The 25,538-nt window shown below is 41.0% G+C and overlaps 1 protein-coding gene across 5 annotated transcripts; it reads right to left on the bottom strand.

Annotated features, from left to right (window-relative positions):
* Positions 1-22,007: 22,007 nt before the first annotated feature.
* On the bottom strand, positions 22,008-24,870 carry LOC123402966. 5 transcript variants are annotated; one of them, XM_045096939.1, is made up of 4 exons: positions 24,531-24,864; positions 24,381-24,442; positions 23,480-23,542; positions 22,008-22,415 (listed from the first exon to the last, which is right to left on the bottom strand). In XM_045096939.1, exons 1-4 carry the CDS (start codon positions 24,676-24,678, stop codon positions 22,278-22,280), a joined length of 411 nt encoding a protein of 136 aa, XP_044952874.1. In that variant the 5' UTR covers positions 24,679-24,864; the 3' UTR covers positions 22,008-22,277. The 5 variants fall into 5 exon arrangements, 2 of the variants coding, with proteins under 2 accessions (XP_044952874.1, XP_044952875.1); XR_006611377.1 differs by adding an exon at positions 24,033-24,119 and having other exon boundaries at positions 24,381-24,869; XR_006611378.1 differs by lacking the exon at positions 22,008-22,415 and adding an exon at positions 24,033-24,119 and having other exon boundaries at positions 23,343-23,542; positions 24,531-24,870.
* Positions 24,871-25,538: the final 668 nt, after the last annotated feature.

Below are 25,538 nucleotides of genomic sequence, written 5' to 3'. Positions count from 1 at the left end.
TAAATGTAGCATGTGGTCGTGTAATTTTGTTGATATTGTTTTCTGTGTGTCAAGTATTCATTCCTATGACCATGAGATCATGTAACTCACTGACACCGGAGGAATACCTTGTGTGTATCAAACATCGCAACGTTACTGGGTGGCTATAAAGGTGCTCTACAGGTATCTCCAAAGGTGTACGTTGAGTTAGCATGGATCAAGACTGGGATTTGTCACTCCGTGTGACGGAGGGTATCTCAGGGCCCACTTGGTAATACAACATCACATATAAGCCTTGCAAGCAATGTGGCTAAAGTGTTAGTCACGGGATCTTGTATTACAGAACGAGTAAAGAGACTTGCCGGTAACGATCTTGAAATAGGTATGGGGATACTGACGATCAAATATCGGGCAAGTAACATACCGAAGGACAAAGGGAATGGTATACGGGATTACATGAATCCTTGCCACGGAGGTTCAACCGATAAGGTCTTCATAAAATATGCAGGATCAAATATGGACATCCAGGTCCAGATGTTGGATATTGACCGGGGAGTGTCTCAGGTCATGTCTGCATAGTTCTCGAACCCGCAGGGTCTGCACACTTAAGGTTCGGTGACGTTTTGGTATAGTTGAGTTATAGGTGTTGGTGACTGAAGGTTTGTTTGGAGTCCCGGATGAGATCACGAACATCATGAGGGTTTCCGGAATGGTCCAGAAACGAAGATTGATATATAGGATTGTTTCATTTGGCCTCCGGAGAGATTTCGGGCATTGCCGACAGTGTACCGGGAGTGACGAATGGGTTCCGGGTTTTTACCGGGAGGGGGGCACCCACCCAAGAGAGAACCTAATAGCCCATGGGTGGCACACCGGCCCTTAGTTGGCTGGTGAGGCCAGTCCAATAGGTTTATTTCGGCCAAGAGGAAAAAATCAAAGGAGAAAGAAAAAATAGGAAAGAAAGAAAAAAAGGTGGGAAGGAAGGAAGGGACTCCTCCCTCCAAACCGACTTGGAGGAGGATCACTCCTCCCTTCGGCCGGCGCCCTACAGTCAAGCCCCACCCCTTGGCTCCTCCCATATATACTTGAGGTTTAGGGCTTTTGAGACACAACTTTGCCACGTGCAACCCTAAACCTCTACTTCGTAGTTCTTCCTCTAGATCAGTTTTCTGCGGAGCTCGGGCGGAGCCTTGCGGGAATAGATCATCACCATCACCGGCACGCCGTCACGCTGCCGGAGAACTCATCTACTTCCCCGTCTCTCTTTCTAGATCAAGAAGGCGGAGATCGTCATCGAGTTGTACGTGTGCTGAACGCGGAGGTGTCGTCCGTTCGGTGCTAGATCGGGACGGATCGTGGGACGACAGTGATTTGAATCACGAAGCTGTTCCACTACATCAACCGTGTTTCTTAATGCTTCCCGCTTAGCGATCTACAAGGGTATGTGGATCCGATCTCCCTCTCGTAGATGAACATCACCATGATAGGTCTTCGTGTGCGTAGGAGAATTTTCGTTTCCCATGCAACGTTCCCCAACAGTGGCATCATGATCTAGGTTCATGCGTAGATGTAATCTCGAGTAGAACACAAAAGTTTTGTGGGCGTTGATGTTCGATTTGCTGCCCTCCTTAGTCTTTTCTCGATTCGGCGGTATTGTTGGATTGAATCGGCCCGGACCAACCTTACTCGTACACTTACGAGAGTCTGGTTTCATCGACTAACATGCAACTTGTTGCATAAAGATGACAGGCGGGTGTCTGTTTCTTCAACTTTAGTTGAACCGGATTTGACCGAGGTGGTCCTTGGAGAGAGGTTAAATATCAATTTGCACATCACCGTTGTGTTTTTGTGTAAGTAAGATGCGATCATACTAGATACCCATAGAATCCACGTAAAACATGCAACAACAAATTAGAGGACGTCTAACTTGTTTTTGCAAGGTATTCATGTGATGTGATATGGCCAAAGACATGATGTGATATATTGGATGTATGAGATGATCATGTTGTCATAGTTAAATATCAACTTGCACGTCAATGCTACGGCAACCGGCAGGAGCCATAGGGTTGTCTTTAAACTAATGTTTGTGTTTGCACATGTGTTTACTATATTGCTAGGTTGTAGCTTTAGTAGTAATAGCATGACAACCTCGATGGCTGCACGATGATGGAGATCATGGTTTGGCGCCAGTGACGATGAAGATCATGTCGGTGCTTTGATGATGGAGATCAAGAGGCACAAGATCATGGTCATATCATGTCACTTATGAATTGCATGTGATGTTAATCCTTTTATTCACCTTATCTTGCTTAGAACGACGGTAGCATTATAAGGTGATCCCTCACTAAATTTCAAGATAAAATTGCGTTCTCCCCGACTGTGCACCGTTGAGTCAATTCATCATTTCGAGACACCACGTGATGATCGGGTGTGATAGACTCAACCTTCACATACAACGGGTGCAAAACAGTTGCACACGCGGAACACTCGGGTTAAACTTGACGAGCCTAGCATGTACAGACATGGCCCCGGAACACAACAGACCGAAAGATCGAGCATGAATCGTATGGTTGATATGATTAACATAGAGAGTTTACCACTAAAACTACACTCAACTCACGTGATGAACAAACTTGAGTTAGTGAATTTGGATCATGCCACACTCGAATAACTAGAGGGATAAGTGAACTTTGCAATATTTTATGTTGTAGATCAATGGCTCACGCAGTAGCAACTCCGAATTTCAACATGTTCCTAGAGAAAGCTAAGCTGAAAGATGATGGTAGCAACTTTGTAGATTGGGCTCGTAATCTGAGGCTTATCCTACAAGCTAGGAAAAAGAATTATGTCCTTGATGCAGCGCTAGGAGATGAACCACCCGCACGTCTGAACAACATGTTTTGGACGCTTGGCAAGCACGTAGGGAGGACTACTCAGTAGTTTAATGTACAATCTTGTATGGCTTAGAACCGGGACTTCAACGATACTTTGAACGTCATGGAGCATATGAGATGTTCCAGGAGTTGAAGTTTATCTTTCAGAAGAATGCCTGGATCAGAGGTATGAGACCTCCGATAAATTCTATGCTTGCAAAATGGAGGAGAATTCGTCTGTCAGTGAACAAGTGCTCAAAATGTGTGGGTACTCAAACCGTCTAGCTGAGCTGGGGGTTGAACTCCCGCAAGAAGCTATCACTGACAGAATTCTTCAATCACTACCACCTAGCTAGAAGAGCTTTGTTTTGAACTATAACATGCAAGGGATGAATAAGTCACCAGCGAGTTATTTGCGATGCTGAAAGTCGCAGGGTCAGAACTCCGGAAAGAACATCAAGTGTTGATGGTCAATAAGACCACTAGATTCAAGAGAAACAGCAAAGGAAAGAAGGGTAACTCCAAGAAGAGCAGAAAAACTGTTGCCCCTCCGACGAAGAAACCTAAGGTTAGACCTAAGCCGAAACCTGAGTGCTATTATTGCAAGGGGATGGGTCACTGGAAGCGCAACTGCCCAAAGTATTTGGCTGATAAGAAGGCGGCCAACGCCAAACCAGGTATATGTGATATACATGTTATTGATGTGTACCTACCCAACTCTTGTAGTAGTGCATGGGTATTTGATACCGGTTATGTTGCTCACATTTGCAACTCGAAGCAGGAACTGCGGAATAAACGAAGGCTGGCGAAGGATGAAGTGATGATGTGTGTGGGAAATGGTTCCAAGGTTGATGCAATCGCCGTCGGCACGGTCTCACTTCAGTTACCATCAGGATTAGTTACTTAAATAATTGTTATTTAGTGCCTGCGTTAAGCATGAACATTATATCTGGATCTTGTTTATTGCGAGACGGATACTCATTTAAGTCAGAGAATAATGGTTGTTCTATTTTTATGAGTAATATCTTTTATGGTCATGCACCCAATGTGAGGGGTTTGTTCATATTAAATCTTGATTGTGATGACACACATATCCATAACAATGAGATCAAAAGATGTAGAGTTAACAATGATAGCGCCACCCTTTTGTGGCACTGCCGCTTAGGTCATATTGGTGTAAAGCGCATGAAGAAACTGCTCATGGGCTTTTGGAGTCACTTGATTTGGAATCACTTGACACGTGTGAACCATGCCTCATGGTCAAGATAACTAAGACTCTGTTCTCTGGAACAATGGAGCGTGCAAGTGACTTGTTGGAAATCATACATACTGATATGTGCGGGCCGATGAGTGTGGAGGTACGCGGCGGATATCGTTATTTTATAACCTTCACTGATGATTTGAGTAGGTAAGGATATATCTACTTGATGAAGCACAAGTCTGAAACGTTTGAAAAGTTCAAACAATTTCAGAGTGAAGTTGAAAATCATCATAGCAAGAAGATCAAGTTCCTACGATCTGATTGACGGGGCGAATATCTGAGTTTCGAGTTTGGTGCTCACTTAAGACAATGTGGAATCGTTTCACAGTTGACTCCGCCTCGAACACCACAGCGTAATGGTGTGTCCGAACGTCGTAATCGTACTTTGTTAGATATGGTGCGATCTATGATGTCTCTTACCGATTTGCCATTATCGATTTGGGGTTATGCATTCGAGACAGTTGTATTCTCTTTAAATAAGGCACCATCAAAGTCCGTTGAGACGACACCATATGAGCTATGGCATGGCAAGAGGCCAAAGTTGTCGTTTCTTAAAGTTTGGGGATGTGATGCTTATGTCAAAAAGCTTCAGCTTGAAAAGCTGGAACCCAAAGTGGAAAAGTGCGTCTTCATAGGTTACCCAAAAGACACAGTTGGGTACACCTTCTATCTCGGATCCGAGGGCAAAGTGTTTGTTGCTAAGAACGGAGCTTTTCTTGAGAAAGAGTTTATATCGAAAGAATTGAGTGGGAGGAAGATACAACTTGATGAGGTTGTGGAACCTCTGCTCCAACAGGATGGTGGCACAGGGTAGAGGGAAATCTCTGTCGAGGCAACACCAATTGAGGAGGAAACTAATGATGATGATCATGAACCTTCGGATCAAGTTATTGTCGGACCTGGCAGGTCGACAAGATCACGTACTGCTCCTGAGTGGTATGAGAATCCTACCGTATCTATCATGTTGTTGGACAACAATGAGCCTGTGAATTATGAAGAAGAAATGGTGGGCTCAGATTCCATCAAATGGTTAGAGGCCATGAAATCTGAGATAGGATCTATGTATGTAAAGAAAGTGTGTACTTTGGAAGTATTGCCTGAAGGTCGTAAGGCTATTCAGAACAAATGGATCTTTAAGAAGAAGACGGACGAGGACGGTAATGTGACCGTTTATAAAGCTCGACTTGTTGCAAAGGGTTTTTCACAAGCTCAAGGAGTTGACTACGATGAGACATTCTCACCGGTAGCGATGCTTAAGTCCCTCTGAATCATGTTAGCAATAGCTGCATTTTTCGATTATGAAATCTGGCAGATGGATGTCAAAATGGCGTTCCTTAATGGTTTTCTTAAGGAAGAGTTGTATATGATGCAACCCGAAGGTTTTGTCTATCCAAATAATGCTAACAAAGTATGCAAACTCCAGCGATCCATTTATGGACTGGTGCAAGCATCTCGGAGTTGGAATAAGCGCTTTGATGAGGTGATCAAGGTGTTTGGGTTTATACAAGTTGTTGGAGAATCTTGTATATACAAGAAAGTGAGTGGGAGCTCTGTAGCATTTCTAATATTATATGTGGATGGCATGTTGCTGATTGGAAACAATGTGGAGTTTTTAGAGAGCGTAAAGGATTACTTGAACAAAAAAAATCGATGAAAGACCTAGGAGAAGCTTCTTACATATTAGGCATTAAGATCTATAGAGATAGATCGAAGCGCCTAATAGGACTTTCACAAAGCACATACCTTGATAAAGTTTTGAAGAATTTCAAAATGGAGCAATCCAAGAAGGGTTTATTGCCAGTGTTACAAGGTTTAAAGTTGAGTAAGACTCAGTGTCCAGTAACTGTAGAAGATAGAGAAAATATGATTATCATGCCCTATGCTTTGGCCATAGGGTCTATCATGTATGCAATGATGTACACAAGACCGGACGTCATCCTGGCCATAAGTATGGCAGGAAAGTTTCAAAGTGATACAGGAGTGGAACACTGGACGGCGATCAAGAATATTCTAAAGTACCTGAAAACTACTAAGGAAATATTTCTCGTTTATGGAGGTGAGGAAGAGCTCGTCGTAAGGGGTTACGTCGATGCAAGCTTTGACACTGATCCGGATGACTCTAAGTCTCAAACCAGATACGTATTTATTCTCAATGGGGGTGCGGTAAGGTGGTGCAGTTCCAAGCAAAGCGTCGTAGCAGATTCTACATGTGAAGCGGAGTACATGGCTGCCTCGGAGGCAGCTAAGGAGGGTGTCTGGATGAAGTAGTTCATGACGGATCTTGGAGTTGTGCCAAGCGCACTAAATCCAATAACTCTGTTCTATGACAATACGGGTCCCATTGCTCTAGCCAAGGAACGAAGGTTTCACAAGAAGACCAGACACATCAAACGACGCTTCAACCTCATCCGCGACTATGTCGAGGAGATGCCGTAAATATTTACAAACTGCACACAGATCTGAATGTTGCAGATCCGCTGACTAAACCTCGTCCACGAGCGAAACTTGATCAACACTAGAACTGTATGGGTGTTAGATTCATTCCAATGTAAATCGCATAGCGATGTGAGACTAGATTATTGACTCTAGTGCAAGTGGGAGACTGTTGGAACTATGCCCTAGAGGCAATGATAAAATAGTTATTATTATATTTCCTGTTTCAAGATAATCGTTTATTATCCATGCTATAATTGTATTGAATGAAAACATAAATGCATGTGTGGATATATAGACAAAACTATGTCCCTAGTAAGTCTCTAGTTGACTAGCAAGTTGATCAACGATGGTTAAGGTTTTTTTGACCATATGCAAGTGTTGTCACTTGATGACTGGATCACGTCATTGGGAGAATGATGTGATGGACAAGACCCAATCTATAAACGTAGCATGTGATCGTGTCATTTTGTTGCTATTGTTTTTTTGCGTGTCAAGTATTCATTCCTATGACCATGAGATCATGTAACTCACTAACACCGGAGTAATACCTTATGTGTATCAAATGTCGCAACGTTACTGGGTGACTATAAAGGTTCTCTACATGTATCTCCAAAGGTGTCCGTTGAGTTAGCATGGATCAAGACTGGGATTTGTCACTCCGTGTGACTGAGAGGTATCTCGGGGCCCACTCAGTAATACAACATCACATATAAGCCTTGGAAGCAATGTGGCTAAAGTGTTAGTCATGGGATCTTGTATTATGGAACGAGTAAAGAGACTTGCCGGTAACGATATTGAAATAGGTATCGGGATACCGACGATCAAATCTCGGGCAAGTAACATACCGAAGGACAAAGGGAATGGTATACGGGGTTATATGAATCCTTGGCATAGAGGTCCAACCGATAAGATCTACGTAGAATACGTAGGATCCAATATGGACATCCAGGTCCCACTGTTGGATATTGACCGGGGAGTGTCTCAGGTCATGTGTGCATAGTTCTCGAACCCGCAGGGTCTACACACTTAAGGTTCGGTGACATTTCAGTATAGTTGAGTTATAGGTGTTGGTGACCGACGGTTTGTTAGAAGTCCCGGATGAGATCACGGACGTCACGAGGGTTTTCGGAATGGTCCGGAAACGAAGATTGATATATATGATTGTTTCATTTGGCCTCCGGAAAGATTTCGGGCATTGCCGACAGTGTATTGGGAGTGACGAATGGGTTCCGGGTTTTTACCGGGAGGGGGCCACTGATACGTCCATTTTGCATCATGTTTTCATGTTGATATTTATCGCTTCTTGGGCTGTTATTTCACTTCACGGTACAATACTTATGCCTTTTCTCTCTTATTTTGCAAGGTTTACATGAAGAGGGAGAATGCCGGCACCTGGAATTCTAGCCTGAAAGTGGAGCAAGTTTGAGATGCCTATTCTGCGCAACTCCAAACGCCGTGAAAATCAACGGGGATTTTTTTCGGGATTTATATGAAATACTGGGCCGAAGAAGCGCCAAAGGGGCGTCAGCAGGTGGCCACAAGCCTGCTAGGCGCGGCCACCCCCCTGGCCGTGCCTAGGGGGCTTGTGGGCACCCAGCTGGCCCTCTGGCTCCCCCCTTTTGCTACAAGAAGGGTTTCATTCGGAAAAAAAATCAGAGGGAGGCTTTTCAGAGGATTTGCTGCCGCCACGATGCGGAACTTGAGCAGAACCAATCTAGAGCTCCGGCAGGACGATCCTGTCGGGGACACTTCCCTCCCGGTGGGGGATATCGTCGCCATCGTCATCACCAACACTCCTCTCATCGGAGGGGACTCGTCACCATCAAAATCTTCATCAGCACCATCTCATCTCCCAACCCTAGTTCATCACTTGTAACCAATCTCCGTCTCGCGACTCCGATTGGTACTTGTAAGGTTGCTAGTACTGTTAATTACTCTTTGTAGTTAATGCTAGTTGGATTACTTGGTGGAAGAGTTTATGTTCAGATCCTTGATGCTACTCATTACCTCTCTGGTCATGAATATGATTATGCTTTGTGAGTAGTTACTTTTGTTCCTGAGGACATGGGATAAGTCATGCTAATAGTAGTCATGTGAATTTGGTATTCGTTCGATATTTTGATGTGTTGTTTGTTGTTTTTCCTCTAGTGGTGTTATGTGAACATCGACTACATAACACTTCACCATTATTTGGGCCTATAGGAAGGCATTGGGAAGTAGTAAGTAGATGATGGGTTGCTAGAGTGATAGAACCTTAAACCCTAGTTTATGCGTTGCTTCATAAGGGGCTGATTTGGATCCACTAGTTTAATGTTATGGTTAGACTTTGTCTTAATTCTTCTTTCATAGTTGCGGATGCTTGCGAGAGGGGTTAATAATAAGTGGGATTCTTGTCCAAGTAAGGGAAGTACCCAAGCGCCGGTCCACCCACATATCAAACTATCAAAGTAACGAACGCGAAACATATGAACATGATGAAAACTAGCATGACAGAAATTCACGTGTGTCCTCGGGAGCGTTTTTCCTCCTTTAAGACTTTGTCCAGGCTTGTCCCTTGCTACAAAAGGGATAGGGCCACTTTGTTGCACCGTTGCTACTTTTGTTACTTGCTACCTGCTATGAATCATCTCACCACACAACTACTTGATACCGATAATTTCAGTGCTTGCAGATTTTACCTTGTTGAAAACCACTTGTCAGATCTTTCTGCTCCTCGTTGGGTTCGACATTCTTACTTATCGAAAGGACTACGATTGATCCCCTATACTTGTGGGTCATCAGCCACCCACCCGGGAGAGAACCTAATATCCCATGGGTGGCGCACCAGCCCTTAGTGGGCTGGTGAGGCCAGCCCTAGAGGGCTATTACGACCAAGAATAAAAACTCAAAGGAGAACGAAAAAAAAGGAAAAAAAGAGAAGGTGGGAAGGAAGGAAGGGACTCCTCTCTCCAAACTAACTTGGAGGAGTATCCCTCCTCCCTTCGGCCGGCGCCCTAGAGGCAAGCCCCACCCCTTGGCTCCTCCTATATATACTTGAGGTTTAGGGCTTTTGAGACACAACTTTGCCACGTGCAACCCTAAACCTCTACTTCGTAGTTCTTCCTCTAGATTGGTTTTTTGTGGAGCTCGGGCGGAGCCCTACAGGAATAGATCATCACCATCACCGACGTGTTGTCACGCTGCCCGAGAACTCATCTACTTCCCTGTCTCTCTTGCTGGATCAAGAAGGCGGAGATCGTCATCGAGTTGTACGTGTGCTGAATGCGGAGGTGCCGTCCGTTTGGTGCTAGATCGGAACGGATCGTGGGACGACATTGATTTGAATCACGAAGTTGTTCCACTACATCAACCGCGTTTCTTAACGCTTCCCGCTTAGAGATCTACAAGGCTATGTGGATCCGATCTCCCTCTCGTAGATGAACATCACCATGATAGGTCTTCGTGTGTGTAGGAAAATTTCTGTTTCCCATGCAACGTTCCCCAACAGTAGGGTCCCACCAGGAGCCAGGACCCGCCGGCCGGTCATCGTCATTGGTGCGTGCTTGTTACGCAGCGGCGTGTGCCACACTGTGCAACGTCGTCTTGTGCAGCCGACTGATGTCAATGATACGGCCGGTTGCACTGTATCCACGCCGAGGCAGGTAATGAAGTGGATGGCGAGCATGCTGCCACTATGCCCCCTTGACTAGTCGTAGTCGGCAAGAGTCTGTTGTACGACTTGCACCACTGTAGCCACGCGCGGTTCAGTCAGCGGTACCTGAGCTGGTGTAGCCATGCCTTGATGATGTGCCCCTGATGTGCTTGTCAGGGCGATGTGACTGGAGCTGGCCTGCCGGCTAGCGGATCGCAGTCGAGCCGTATGGAGAGCGGCCTTGCCCCGAGTTGGCTCGATTGCGCAATTGGCCAAGGGCATTTGACTATTCATGGGAAGAGGTCGTCTTGTGTTCTCTTCGTGAAGGAGGATGGGAGAAATACTAGAATTTAGCCTACCCCGGGGTTATCCCCCCTACACGTTTTGTGGTGCCAAAGAGCTCAATCATTATGATGTAAAGCTCTCAGAAAGCGTAGGGGTCTCCAATTAGGTTGTGGAGATTGCCACGAGCGATTTGTATGGGTTCCTTTGACCTCCCCCAAGGGTTGCCAAATTGTACGAGTTCGGTGACCTCCCCAAGGTTTGCCATTTGTACTGGTTCGATAACCTTCCTCAAGGGTCCCTTAGTGGAATCACGGCATCTTGCATTGTGCGAGGGCGTGAGGAAATTACGGTGGCCCTAATGGCTTCTTCGGGAACATTGTTCCTCCACACTGCTCCAAACAGAGATTAGCGTCCACAATGGTGTGAACTTCAGGATACATTGTCATTTCTGCGTGCGTCTGTTATCTCTTGCCGAGCCCTTTACTTTGTGGTAGCCATATTGTTTCGTGCTATATATCTTGCTATCACTTAGTTGTTTATCTTTCTTAGCATAAGTTGATGGTGCACATAGGCGAGCCTAGTTGTTTTAGGTTTTGTGCTTGACTAATTAAATTGTAGCGACCCGACTCAAAACGAGTCAAGCCTCTGTGTATCTGTGCCATCCCTGGATCAGTATGCTGGCACACACAGTACATCAATGTATATATCAAAGTGCAATCACATGTAAATAGCGTAAAACTGATATATACCTTAAATATCTCAGCGGAAGCAGTCAAGGGAGTGGAGTCCCAATAAACACCAACGGCAAGTTGAGTGTAGACCGTAACCCTGAATCGTACTCTTACTCGTCGAAGAAAAATATCTGCAACATGAGACGTTGCAGCCGTGTAGGTCAGCATATTGAATATGCCGGCAAGTCACATAAGAGAGGGGTGAAAAGTAATCATCTATACTATATGCATATATGGCAGGTGGGGCTATAAGTTTTTTTAGCGAAAAGCAAGTTTTCTCCTACAACAAGAGGGGCTAAAAGCAAAATATTACTACAACGTTGGTTGTTAACGAGATGGTTCCGCCAACCAGTTCTCGTACCCGAGTTGTCAATAACTCCCACATCAATATTGTTATTTGTGTTGAGAATTTCAGATAACTTCATTTCCTTTGGCTCAAGTTGACCATGACCGTGGACACGGCTAATCGATTAGGTTTGAGTACTCTTCAGAGTTTTGCACACGTTCCCCACAAGATTTGATCGCCTCCGTGTATGTCCTCCCACTTGAGGGTGTTTGAAGACCGGATGATCAAAACATGGTCTTTCAACGGGTCCCTCTGAATCCCTGTCGGTGCCCATCCATTCCTACCGTTCTTCTACATCTGCTAGCACCGCCTGTCCAGAGTCGCCGCGTTGTCCAACCAAGCCAGAGCCCATAATGACTTGTGGCTGTGCAGGTAAGCCTTGGGTCTTGAAAATATCCGTCCGTCTCTTTGAGCCTGGGTAAAGCTTTCCGAAGGATGTCATGGCCTCTCCAGCATCCCGGGTCATCCGCTGGGTTCTCCAGGGAGCCGATCAACCGTCCTTCACCCAGAGTTGCATTGCGTCCAAGGTCTTGAAAATCTTGTCTTAACCGGTCTTGGTTATTTATTTATCCTCGCATCACTCGTGTTATGCACTCAACCAGAATCCCGTCTACTCAAGCATAGCAATATGAAATTTGTCGTCCCGGGCCAAGTAACGGGGTTGTTGGGTGCCTACCACATGATACTACAATATGTAACCATAATTTCCAAGTACCTACTCAGCATGCAATTGGGCATAGGATGGTAGAACTACAATGCATAAAACATAGGTGATACATGATCAAATGACTTGCCTGGTATTACTTGATGAAGATAGTCGCTCTCAAAATCCTGATAATTCTACTCGCCACACTCCGAGCAATCTATCGTAAATGAATAGCATTCAATAAACATTCATGCCAAAAAGGAAGAACCAAAAGAACATAAGAACAAAACATGTCTTGGTTGAAAATAACAACGTACTAAGGTTTAATAAAAAGGTCCTAAGTGTGTTGTAAAGTGAAGGTGCATGAACGAGATCAAAAGAGTTAATGGATGATGAACTATAGCTATATAAGCTCGACTTGGATACACTATGGGAGATGATCAAAAATATTGGGAGAACAACATGAATGTTGTTTGACAAATAGTGTAAGACATAAGAATTTATTTGTAGAAATAATTTCTAGAAATGGAGCACTACAACGCAAGTTATAGCGAATTGAAGTATGAATTAAATTTGCATTAAAAAGGTCAAGAGAATTTGAACTGAAGTACGATGGTTATGTACAAAAATATATGGCATCAGTGTTTAGGGGTGAAAGGAATCAATTGAAAAGGTGGTACGATTTGCAAGTTAAGATCAAATGAATGTTCAAATACAAATTTGAATCGCTCAAATTTGTAAGTTTCAAAGGTCGAAACTAATTATGCTATTGGATATAGGAGATCAATATGAGCATGTAGAAAAAAGAATTACTAGATTTGAAATAGCGGATCAAAAGATACAAATACTTCAATATAACATTGAATCGGCTTAGAACGATGTGAACACTTTTGGGCACTAATAGATAAATCTGATTTGATCAAAATTATAAGTTGAAAAGTTAAAACTAATGATACAAATGGAAAGATTACTTTGATACGAATCCGACGCAATTGAATTCATCTAAAACGGAGCTACCGATAAAAAGATATGATCAAAAGAAGTTTGAATATGAATATGAACAAATTTCGAAATTTGAAAATTTCAAAAAGTTGATATGATGGGTTCACACGATAGGTGGGATCAAGACGAAACTCTAGGCGTTGGTTTCATCTACTTCGGATAAACGAGTAAAAAGTTATGGCTATTTGAAAAATCAGGGTCAAGCTGTTTTACGGAATAAAAGTGCTACGTCTAAAGGAATTCTAGTACTAATGTGTAAATACGAAGACTAAATAATATATCTAATTACTCTATCGTATACTAGTGTAGGAATACTAGTCTAGAAATAATAAACTACGAAAGTATAAAAAAGATACGAAGAGAAATACCTTTAGAATGCAGAGTAAGAATTAATTTCAATGAGGAGACGACTTCCAGAAATCCCGCCGAAGAGAAGGAAAAAATATTTTTATTTAATAAATCTAGTTAAACCAAAAGATTGATTTAACCCGAAATAGATGATTTTTTGGATGCTCCTATGGGTCTATATTTATAGGTGGAAGGGAGGTCTAATGGTCCATAGATAGGCAATGTGGGACTAAACATATACGTACTCTAGGCAAAATAGAAAAAAAGAGGGACAAAGGTGTCTCATGGGCCAAAGGAATCGGCCGGCCACATGAGTAGTACGGCCAGGCGCGGCCTTTTTTTTTTACGAACGAACAATTTTTTTTAAAAAACAGAGAACAAAAACGTATAAACGAAAAAGAGAGAACATTTTATATAGGCATATTATATATCAAAATTTTCAGAATAAAATTTTCTAAAACATGAACATATTTTCAAAACAAAAAAATACTTTTTTAAAAAATTATTTTTTTGCAATAACTTTAAAATGAAAAGGAATTTGAATTTCAAATAAATTTCAAATACTTAAAATTTGAATCAAGACATAGTCTCTGATTTTTGGAGTGTCATTTTCCTCCTCTCGTTTGATTTTTTTTTAATAAAAGGGTTTTGAAAATATTCAAACTCAAAATTGAAAAGGGATTCAAAATAGAAAATTTTGGGAAAGTCATTTTATTCTCTCTCATTTTTTTTGAGAAGTTTCAAATTCCACTCAAGTTTCAATCACTCAAACAAACAAACAATCAATCTAATAATTATATTAACATTCCAAAATTTATAATTTTGGGATGTTACAAACTACCACACTTAAAATGAATCTCGTCCTCGAGATTCGAAGAGGCTAGAAAGAAAAGGTTATGGTTTGGGGGGTCTTCTAACAAATATAGTCTCCTGCAAAGTGGGGTGCTACCACACTTAAAATGAGAGTTACTGGTCGCTCAAATTTTTAACAATCCTCTGGGGTCTTGGCATCTCGCTCGTCACATTCTTCATGGTAACTTATTTGGTGAAGTTCTTCCATTATATTCATAATGTTTCCATCAAAATCGAGGGTTCTTCTGTTGATATAAGATTCTTCCGTCACTGGGTCTTCTTAACTGACAAGTCTCGTGACCATTCTAAATAACCTATCGATGGTTCTCATGGTGGTCTACCATTTGTGGTTATCATGCAGAGAGAAGGGTCTTGGCTTCATCCTCACCGTAAAATTTCCTACGCGTGACAGCAGGTGCCATGTACATGGGGCGTTCATCATACCATTCTGAGGCTTAACCAAAAGCTTCAAAGAACGTCGTCTGTCTCTATGGGTAAGTCTCTCAGATTTACCATTCTGAATAGCAAGATAAATGATAAGAGTAAGTCGTCATGGTGATCAGTCCATTCCGCACCCAAATCATTTCTCTGCATAAGGTTTAGCGAATCTCGCATTCTAACACTTGGGCATCCTCACAAGCGTTGCAGAGTTTCTCTTGTCCATGAATGAAGTTCGGATAAACCATTGGTTCTGCAAGCTGAACAAAACATCTATCGTATCTTCGCAACTCTCTGGCTTTCGTATGTTCCTAAGAAAAACGTTTGCTGGTGCATCATAGCTTATTCCTTCATGCTCTTGGGGCAACCTTCATGAAATCTTGAGATGCATCCTTGGTACCGGTTGTATTCCTTGAACTCATTTTTCCTTCCATTGGTCTGTGTACCAACAAAAGTGTTTGTTCCTCATATTAAATCTCTCCTCAAATTTCCAATTCTAAGGTACACTATTCTTCTGTTGTCACCCCCATAGTTTGATATGATCCAACATTTCCTTCGACTGTATTCAGTGGGTTTGGCTTCTTGGTATGCATGTTACATTCCTACTACTTGGGTCCTGTGGGTTTACCGATTACTACCACACTTAAAACGAAATATACTCATGTCTGCTTAGACCATATTTTCTCTTATCCTCATAAATGTACAGAGATCTTTGCTCGTAGAGAAAACAACGCATATAGTTCAACATAGGAGATCATGACACAACAATTTTATTGATTCATGAGTTATTACAATCTCAAAGACTTCTGTTACAAAAAATTTCACTCCATGATCTCATGAAAAACAAGAGTGCTTCGGATCACACTTATTGCCATGGTCAAAACTTAACTACTCCATTCTAGCTTTCTTCCTTTGCGGACAATCGCTAGCAAAATGTCCTGCTTCCTTGCAACGAAAGCAAATGAGTTCTGACAAGTCTCGAGGCTTCTTAGCTTTTGCTTTTGCTCCTTGGATTTCCGGCTTCCTTCCTGAGCACATGTATTTGTGGTGGCCAAATTCCATACACTTGTAACATCTGACATGACTCAGGTCTATATCTGCAGAGATTTGGCTCTTCCGAGGGTACTTTTTCTTCTTTCCGGACTCCTTTATTTGGGCCAGTTCTTCTATTTCAAGGTGATCAAACTCCACTTCTTCCGTCGGGAAGTTTCCCAGATACTCTTGGCTTCTCTTCATGCAGTCCTGTGAATAATGTCCTTCTTCTGCACATGAGTAGCATGCATTGGAGAAAAAAATCTGGTCAGACCTTGTCCATCAGGGTCTTCAATATTTTCGTTCATCACCGGCTCTTCTAGAATCTTTTTCTTGAGTGTTTCCTTCATTGCTTCTTTATGATCCTGGACAACTTGTTCTACCTTGGGGTAAATGTGACACTGAGCTGGGAAGTGGGTGGTTCCTTCACAAAGGAAACAAATCGCCTGACTACTTGGGAACTCCTCAGCTGGGTGATTTTGTTCACAATGAGTGCATCCATCCTTGTGTTCTTCCTGGGTGTGTCCTATTTCTCCACAGATCTTGCATGCACAAGTCTTCTCTTTCGGATTATCATAGAACTTCTGAATAAGACGGGATCTTAACAGAGTCTTCTTGAATTCGTCCCAAGTTTCTGCTCCACTAAATCCTTGTATGGCATGGTGCATTTTCCACCAGATTGCAGCACTTTGTGTAAAGTACTGAAGAGCGTGTTCCACTTCATACTTCCTTGAGATCAAGTTGCTCCCGAAGTGGTTCTCCATGTTTTGAATCCATATTTCAGCCTCCGACTGGGTCATTGGTCCAGAGACTACAAGTCCAGCTTCATACTCCATCTGGTAGGGTTGAGGTTTTGGGGATGAAACGGGTAAGAGAGGGAGGAAGATACACACAATACAAACAATATTTTTGAGAATAGGTTTTAGTTGTGGCCGTTGGAAAACACACACCAATGACGGCTCACAAATCATCGTAACTAACGTGGGTATATAATTGGGGTTTGGACTTCTAATGGTCATATAAATATTCGAACGCTTCAGGGTCTTCGAGTTCTTCGGGTCTTGAGAGTCTTCAATTTGTGTAGCTTCAATTGCATGATGAAATCCTCTTTACTTTGAAGTAGAACTCCATTGATTCTTCCTGAGGTCAGAGGGGTAAGGGGATTGTATAACTATTTGTGGTGAGAGAGAACATTTGATTAAATTAGAAGAGATGAGAAGTAAAAGGTGTTCTTGAAAATAAAATTTTAGAGAGATCCTTTCCTAAGAAATTTCCAGTTTCTAGGGTCACGTCCTACAGTCAACATGTGCTCTGATACCATTTCTGTAGCGACCCGACTCAAAACGAGTCAAGCCTTTGTGTATCTGTGACATCCCTGGATCAGTATGCTGGCACACACAGTACATCAATGTATATATCAAAGTGCAATCACATGTAAATAGCGTAAAACTGATATATACCTTAAATATCTCAGCGGAAGCAGTCAAGGGAGTGGAGTCCCAATAAACACCAACGGCAAGTTGAGTGTAGACCGTAACCCTGAATCGTACTCTTACTCGTCGAAGAAAAATATCTGCAACATGAGACGTTGCAGCCGTGTAGGTCAGCATATTGAATATGCCGGCAAGTCACATAAGAGAGGGGTGAAAAGTAATCATCTATACTATATGCATATATGGCAGGTGGGGCTATAAGTTTTTTTAGCGAAAAGCAAGTTTTCTCCTACAACAAGAGGGGCTAAAAGCAAAATATTACTACAAGGTTGGTTGTTAACGAGATGGTTCCGCCAACCAGTTCTCGTACCCGAGTTGTCAATAACTCCCACATCAATATTTTTATTTGTGTTGAGAATTTCAGATAACTTCATTTCCTTTGGCTCAAGTTGACCATGACCGTGGACACGGCTAATCGATTAGGTTTGAGTACTCTGCAGAGTTTTGCACACGTTCCCCACAAGATTTGATCGCCTCCGTGTATGTCCTCGCACTTGAGGGTGTTTGAAGACCGGATGATCAAAACATGGTCTTTCAACGGGTCCCTCTGAATCCCTGTCGGTGCCCATCCATTCCTACCGTTCTTCTACATCTGCTAGCACCGCCTGTCCAGAGTCCATAATGACTTGCAGGTAAGCCTTGGGTCTTGAAAATATCCGTCCGTCTCTTTGAGCCTGGGTGAAGCTTTCCGCAGGATGTCATGGCCTCTCCAGCATCCCGGGTCATCCACTGGATTCTCTAGGGAGCCGATCAACCGTACTTCACCCAGAGTTGCATTGCGTCCAAGGTCTTGAAAATCTTGTCTTAACTGGTCTTGGTTATTTATTTATCCTCGCATCACTCGTGTTATGCACTCAACCAGAATCCCGTCTACTCAAGCATAGCAATATGAAATTTGTCATCCCGGGCCAAGTAACGGGGTTGTTGGGTGCCTACCACATGATACTACAATATGTAACCATAATTTCCAAGTACCTACTCAGCATGCAATTGGGCATAGGATGGTAGAACTACAATGCATAAAACATAGGTGATACATGATCAAATGACTTGCCTGGTATTACTTGATGAAGACAGTCGCTCTCAAAATCCTGATAATTCTACTCACCACACTCCGGGCAATCTATCGTAAATGAATAGCATTCAATAAACATTCATGCCAAAAAGGAAGAACCAAAAGAACATAAGAACAAAACATGTCTTGGTGCAAAATAACAACGTACTAAGGTTTAATAAAAAGGTCCTAAGTGTGTTGCAAAGTGAAGGTGCATGAATGAGATCAAAAGAGTTAATGGACGAGGAACTATAGCTATATAAGCTCGACTTGCATATACTATGGGAGATGATCAAAAATATTGGGAGAACAACATGAATGTTGTTTGACAAATAGTATAAGACATAAGAATTTATTTGTAGAAAGAATTTCTTGAAATGGAGCACTACAACGCAAGTTATAGCGAATTGAAGTATGAATTAAATTTGCATTAAAAAGGTCAAGAGAAGTTGAACTGAAGTACGATGGTTATGTACAAAAATATATGACATGAGTGTTTAGGGGTGAAAGGAATCAATTGAAAAGGTGGTACGATTAGCAACATAAGATCAAATGAATGTTCGAATACAAATTTGAATCGCTCAAATTTGTAAGTTTCAAAGGTCGAAACTAATGATGCTATTGGCTATAGGAGATCAATATGAGCGTGTAGGAAAAAGAATTACTAGATTTGAAATAGCGGATCAAAAGATACAAATACTTCAATATAACATTGAATCGGCTTAGAACGATGTGAACACTTTTGAGCACTAATAGATAAATCTGATTTGATCAAAATTATAAGTTGAAAAGTTAAAACTAATGACACAAATGGAAAGATTTCTTTGATACGAATCCGACGCAATTGAATTCATCTAAAACGGAGCTACGGATAAAAAGATATGATCAAAAGAAGTTTGAATATGAATATGAACAAATTTCGAAATTTGAAAATTTCAAAAAGTTGATATGATAGGTTCACAGGATAGGTGGGATCAAGACGAAACTCTAGGCGTTGGTTTCATCTAATTCGGATAAACGAGTAAAAAGTTATGGCTATTTGAAAAATCAGGGCCAAGCTGTTTTACAGAATAAAAGTGCTACGTCTAAAGGAATTGTAGTACTAATGTGTAAATACGAAGACTAAATAATATATCTAATTACTCTACCGTATACTAGTGTAGGAATACTAGTCTAGAAATAATAAACTACGGGAGTATAAAAAAGATACGAAGAGAAATACCTTTAGAATGCAGAGTAAGAATTAATTCCAATGATGAGACGACTTCCAGAAATCCCGCTGAAGAGAAGGAAAAAATATTTTTATTTAATAAATCTAGTTAAACCAAAAGATTGATTTAACCCGAAATAGATGATTTTTTGGATGCTCCTATGGGTCTATATTTATAGGTGGAAGGGAGGTCTAATGGTCCATAGATAGGCAATGTGGGACTAAACATATACGTACTCTAAGGAAAATAGAAAAAAAGAGGGACGAAGGTGTCTCATGGGCCAAAGGAATCGGCCGGCCACCATGAGTAGTACGGCCAGGCGCGGCCTTTGTTTTTTTTTGCGAACGAACAATATTTTTTTAAACAGAGAACAAAAACGTATAAACGAATAAAAGAGAACATTTTATATAGGCATATTATATATCAAAATTTTCAGAATAAAATTTTCTAAAACATGAACATATTTTCAAAACCAAAAAAATACTTTTTTAAAAAATTATTTTTTTGCAATAACTTTAAAATGAAAAGGAATTTGAATTTCAAATAAATTTCAAATACTTAAAATTTGAATCAAGACATAGTCTCTGATTTTTGGAGTGTCATTTTCCTCCTCTCGTTTGATTTTTTTTAATCAAAGGGTTTTGAAAATATTCAAACTCAAAATTGAAAAGGGATTCAAAATAGAAAATTTTGGGAAAGTCATTTTATTCCCTCTCATTTTTTTTGAGAAGTTTCAAATTCCAATCGAGTTTCAATCACTCAAACAAACAAACAATCAATCTAATAATTATATTAACATTCCAAAATTTATAATTTTGGGATGTTACATAAACATTACTTTTATTCCGCATTTGTTCAAGCCTAAACCGTCATTATTTTAAAGCACCTATTCACCCCCCCCCCTCTAGGTGACATCCACGTCCTTTCACCAAGCACCTTCAATATCATAGCCGCCTTGCCGGAGGTCTTCCATCTTTGCATTGTTTTATTCAAAGTATTTTTTTAGTGATGTGATGCTTCATTTTTTTTAGTTATGTGTTGCTTCAGATTTTGCATAGATGCATGATATATTGATCCACGTGTGCTATATAGATCTTTTGGCATAGATGATATATTGATTCACTTGTCACATACCTAACTTTGTCATGGTTTATTAATTGGATAAAACTAAAGAGCATGCCTATACACATGGATAAAACTGAAGATAAATCCAGCTTGTTAACAGAGTTTAAAAATGTTCTAACATGATCAATATAGCTTCCTCGTCACAACTCTAGAGTGGATTCGTCTTTGATTTTTTCCCATGCATTTGGGATAAACGGAACCACTCAAACCTCATGCCTCCTCTAGCCATGATGTACTTGAAGAATATGCATTTTCTTAGGTTATATTCAAGCAGTACATCCGTGAGGCAAGGAACTAAACTTCACCCTGAGCTTCCCCTACCTTGTGATATTTTTTTTGTTTTGGGGGTTTCTGGCTAACTGCACTTTTGTGTTTTTGGCACGAAGGAATGGCTTCATAGAACACCCAACCGTGTACTGCTTTAATTGTTGGATTTGGGATCATCTATTGTTCTCTACATATGCTCATATTTGGAGCTATAACCGGTTTCAGGTTGCCCATACAAACCTGATGATGAGTTGCTGCAACCTGCAAATACAAACTCATAACCGGCTACAAGGAGAAGACCTTCATGAACTAGGAACAATGATAAGAGAATGTTTTCCTCCTAGCTCTTCGTAACTTCCAGTGCAAGCGATCATCCTTTTCTTCTATGAAACTGAATTCTTCAAATCCACACCAAGAAGGAAAAGACTGGTAATGTCTCACATGTTCTCTTCTTATTGTGTATTGAATAATGATACTTTTCCTTCTTAGTGTGGATTTGAACAAGTGATCGTCATTTTTTTAAACATAATTCTCTTGTACAACACAACTATGAACCCATCTCATGATTTGTACTAGAAAGGGGAATGCATATACTATGAACAGTGTTGCATGATACTACACCATGACACTCAATGCAGCATCGAACAATCTGTTAGCATATATAGGTCACCTAAGGCGACACATTTAGTGTCGGTAAAGATCTATGTCGACAAAAAGGAGTTGTCGCCTATAGTCCTACGGGGAAAGGTCTTTGCCGACACATAGTGTGACGACGTTGGTGAGATCTATGGCGACAAACATTATTACAGCGATAAACTATTCTATGCCAATAGAACATCTGACAGTGTGCTACGTGGACGAATTGTGCGACGTCCATTGCTACACCGATAGTTTGTCTGTTAGTGCGCTATGCTGACACATGGTGTGACATCCAATACTTATCCCAACACATTTGCTGCTAGGGTGCTACATTTCAGCACAACGCAAAGCCACCATATTTCGAATGAAATGACATCCACAATATTCAATTCATGTTCACTATACAATACATATACAAACAATTGTGCTCTTGTATTCATCACAAGACACCATTGATGAATACAACCACTAAGATACAATTGCGCACTTGTATTCAACATATAGAAGATTCATTAGTTTACTTCACTCAAGTTAGCTACAACCACTAAGGAAATACATATGTTAATATACAAGTGGTAGCTTGTTAAAAAATATGGGCTAAGTTCATAAGAGACTAAGTGTTCAGTCACTATACAAACCCTATGAAACAGACCAAGTCTTTGATCACGGAAACAACACCAACTTCCATATGAAGAAAATAGGTCGCCATGCATGGCATGTACAAAAGCCATAACATCTCCGACTTGCTACTTTTTTCCATTTGACCCTACAAAATCAGTCATGTGTTTCAACAATATTATCATAGTAACATTTTTTCAAACTTCTAAGTCTACTCTTGAGTCCAAAGATCTAAAAATAGAAGATGTACACAAACTACTGGCTTGCTCAAATAAGAAGTAAATAAATACTTGATTTCACAACCTCTCTAATAAAATCAATGCATCCGTCCTAGTTATTTTTATTTCTCTCTAATTTTTAAAATTTAATTTGGAAGCATATAGGTCAAAGCTCAAAACAAACTTATTTAAATCCGGAAAAAACCTAGTTACATGCACAGTTATCAAGAAGCAGCCCTGAATATACAACCCAACTTTGTAGAAAATAAAGCATCAACCCAACATTCAAGTTCTTACAAACAAGCACGTACAAATTCATGAGAGTTTACATGTTACATTAGTGTTTCCATATGTTCATAAAAAATAAAGTAGTGTTAAACAAGGGTGAGGAATACAACAGGGGAAAGTATGTAGAATTATAATGGAAACCATCTACATCGTTCAAGGTTATCTAGAGTTTTAACTAAACAAATAACTCTGAACTATCATGGTTCAGAACCAACACGTCCTTGTGAAACTTGCTTAGTTAGATTGCTATAGCATGGATCTAGCACTGATCTTTGTTTTTAGTCTGAACACTAGCGGTGCTTATCCATCAATTAGTCGTAGGCTTGAGGCCAAACTTCTGGGAAATGAAAGATAATTTTCATATGTTTTGTGCCGTGTAAATCAATGATAACTTTAATGGCTTAGAAATGTTTTGAAATATTAGACCTAAAACAACTGTATAAGGGTCTGGAATGGTTTATATGAACTAAATAAGCTACACCTTGACAGTAATCTAGAAACATAAACAAACGGCAAAGTAAACAACAAGTATAAAACATTAAATAGCTCTCGTGTTTCTTGACCTTCTCTTTTAAATTCGAGTTATCCAGCAAACATTTCTTTGAATATAGGTTTAATACCCATTGCTTTTAATACCCATTTCTAATGAATATAGGTTTAATACCCATTGCATTTAATACCCATTGCTTTGAATATTGCTCAATACCCATTGCTTTGAATATAGGTTTAATCCAGAATGTTTTCCCTTGGCCTTTTCAGCCCCTGAAACCTGCATAGTGCAATGTGGTTACAAATCATCAAATGGTGAAGAATGACACTCAATCAAACTACACGTGGTTTCTTCATATTACACACTACACATAGAAGCAAGCTATCATGTAAATGGCTAAAGTAGTAGATTATCCTCCTTACAATTTGATGGTCTGATGCAAGCTCTCTGGTAGTTTTATGAATCATCTATTTATAGTGACATTACAAACTAGTGTATATGTGTATAGTTATATGCTTACATACACAAGCTATGATGCATGAAACATGACAATAAAAATGCAAAGGCTACCCACAAGAGAAACAATAGACTTTAGTTCATGCTGATCTAAACAATCTTATATTAGTTTACGGAGGGAGTACTTCACACAGATGACTGTTCTTCTCATTCTAGCCCTTTATATTTTTGAACCAAACATCATACCACACACATCACTGAACAAGCAATTCCCTTCCAACAAAAAAAATCCTTTTTAGTTATGACCTCTCACCTTCCTCTCGCATTTAACAATATTTGAGAGCCGCTATTGTTCATCATTGGATGAGCTTGCTTCACCCTATTGTTCTCGCCATATTTTCTGATGTGAATAACACATATTGTTGAACATGACGTTTAAGAGACAATTGTTGAAAAGAAGATGCATACCAAGAAAATTATGTAATGAGTTAAATATAGGGCAGCAACAAAATAAAATCCAAGCAACCATCAGTTTCTAGATCTTTTCACAATTCAAAGTCGCAACAAGATAATAAGAATCTCGGCGGCAACTTTGGTGCAGTAAGCAAATTTAGGCCAGATGAAGGAGACACATTAAAGGGTATAGATGATAAAATCTTACATTTTTCCATGGCGTTGGAGTAATGGCGTCCCGGGAAGGGAAGAAGCAAGCACATACATCACCTGCGTGCATGAGAATAACACATCGGGGAGGAGAGTGGTTGAATCAAAACTAACCAACAGTTCAGGGGAATAGAGGGGCGAAGGGGACCTTCCATGGAAGGAACATCCGGTGTGCAGTTGTGGAGATGGAGACAGGGGTGGTTCAGGCAATGGGATAAGAGGAGCTTGACGACGACGACACTGGTGGATATGGGCGCGCCATGGCTGTCACCTGACCTGCTCTCCTCGAGGTGCATCTCCCTCCCTCTTATCTTGTCTTATCTTTATGCGGCCCTTGGGCTTGGATCGTGGGTAAGCACCACATGCTAGGAGTCATTGGGAGGTGTCATCAGTGGAGGGAGAAGCGGCGGTGCCAAGCAAATCGCCTGACAGGTCAGGAGGCGACGGTGGTGGGAATGTGTGTGGTGTGGGAGAAAGAGAAAGGAGATAAGATGGGGGTGGCGGTTAGGTGGAGAAAGAGATAACATGGGCCAAAATTTAGAGTTTTTGTGTCTCTCGCGCGCAAGCAGTCCCACGTGGCTCGAAATAAGTGGGATAGGTCCAAACTTTCATCGACACTTTTTCTTTCGCGAAGAAACAACGACAAGTAATGTAACAACAAAGAACTTATACCGACACACAATATGTGTGCAAACCAATAATGCATTGCCGGCGGGCATGCCATCAAAAGTCTATAGCAATCTTGACGATTCGTGTGTCGGGGTTGCTTTGGACAGATAATGTGTGAGTAATGTACACTTGTACCAACGGGTGCATGTCGCCATTATGATGTCATGGTGTATTGTGAGCTCCAACATATAAAGGTTGGTACTTTGGAATATTGATGTAGAGATAAATATGAATAAAAGGTCGTTATGAAATACCAACCATATGAATTGTAGTTTTAGTAAAGAGGCAACACCAATCAGTTTGCTAATATTAAATTATATGTGGTCTTTTCTTTTTGTGAATGAAAATATATATGGTCTGGCCATGTATGTGTGGGCAAGGCTATAATATGAGCATGTGCTTTTTGCCTCAACAATCAAGTTTTAATTCCTTTTTCCTATTAAATGTAAGTATGTTTCTAAATATAAGTCTTTTTTAAGATTTACTA

This window comes from Hordeum vulgare, chromosome 6H (genome assembly GCF_904849725.1).
Source record: "Hordeum vulgare subsp. vulgare chromosome 6H, MorexV3_pseudomolecules_assembly, whole genome shotgun sequence".
NCBI classification, from domain to species: Eukaryota; Viridiplantae; Streptophyta; class Magnoliopsida; order Poales; family Poaceae; genus Hordeum; species Hordeum vulgare.
Note: the sequence above shows the minus strand (reverse complement) of the source record. Positions and strands in the feature narration are given on the sequence as shown.

Bases quoted from the DNA above. Each gene is read 5' to 3' on its own strand.
- LOC123402966 (XM_045096939.1), bottom strand. From the start codon at position 24,678: ATGCACCTCGAGGAGAGCAGGTCAGGTGACAGCCATGGCGCGCCCATA. The intron at 24,443-24,530 runs GTCCCCTTCGCC...TCATGCACGCAG, and splicing joins GGATGTTCCTTCCATGGAAG to GTGATGTATGTGCTTGCTTC. The intron at 22,416-23,479 runs GTATTGAGCAAT...CTGATTTTGTAG, and splicing joins ACCTATATTCAAAGCAATGG to GGTCAAATGGAAAAAAGTAG.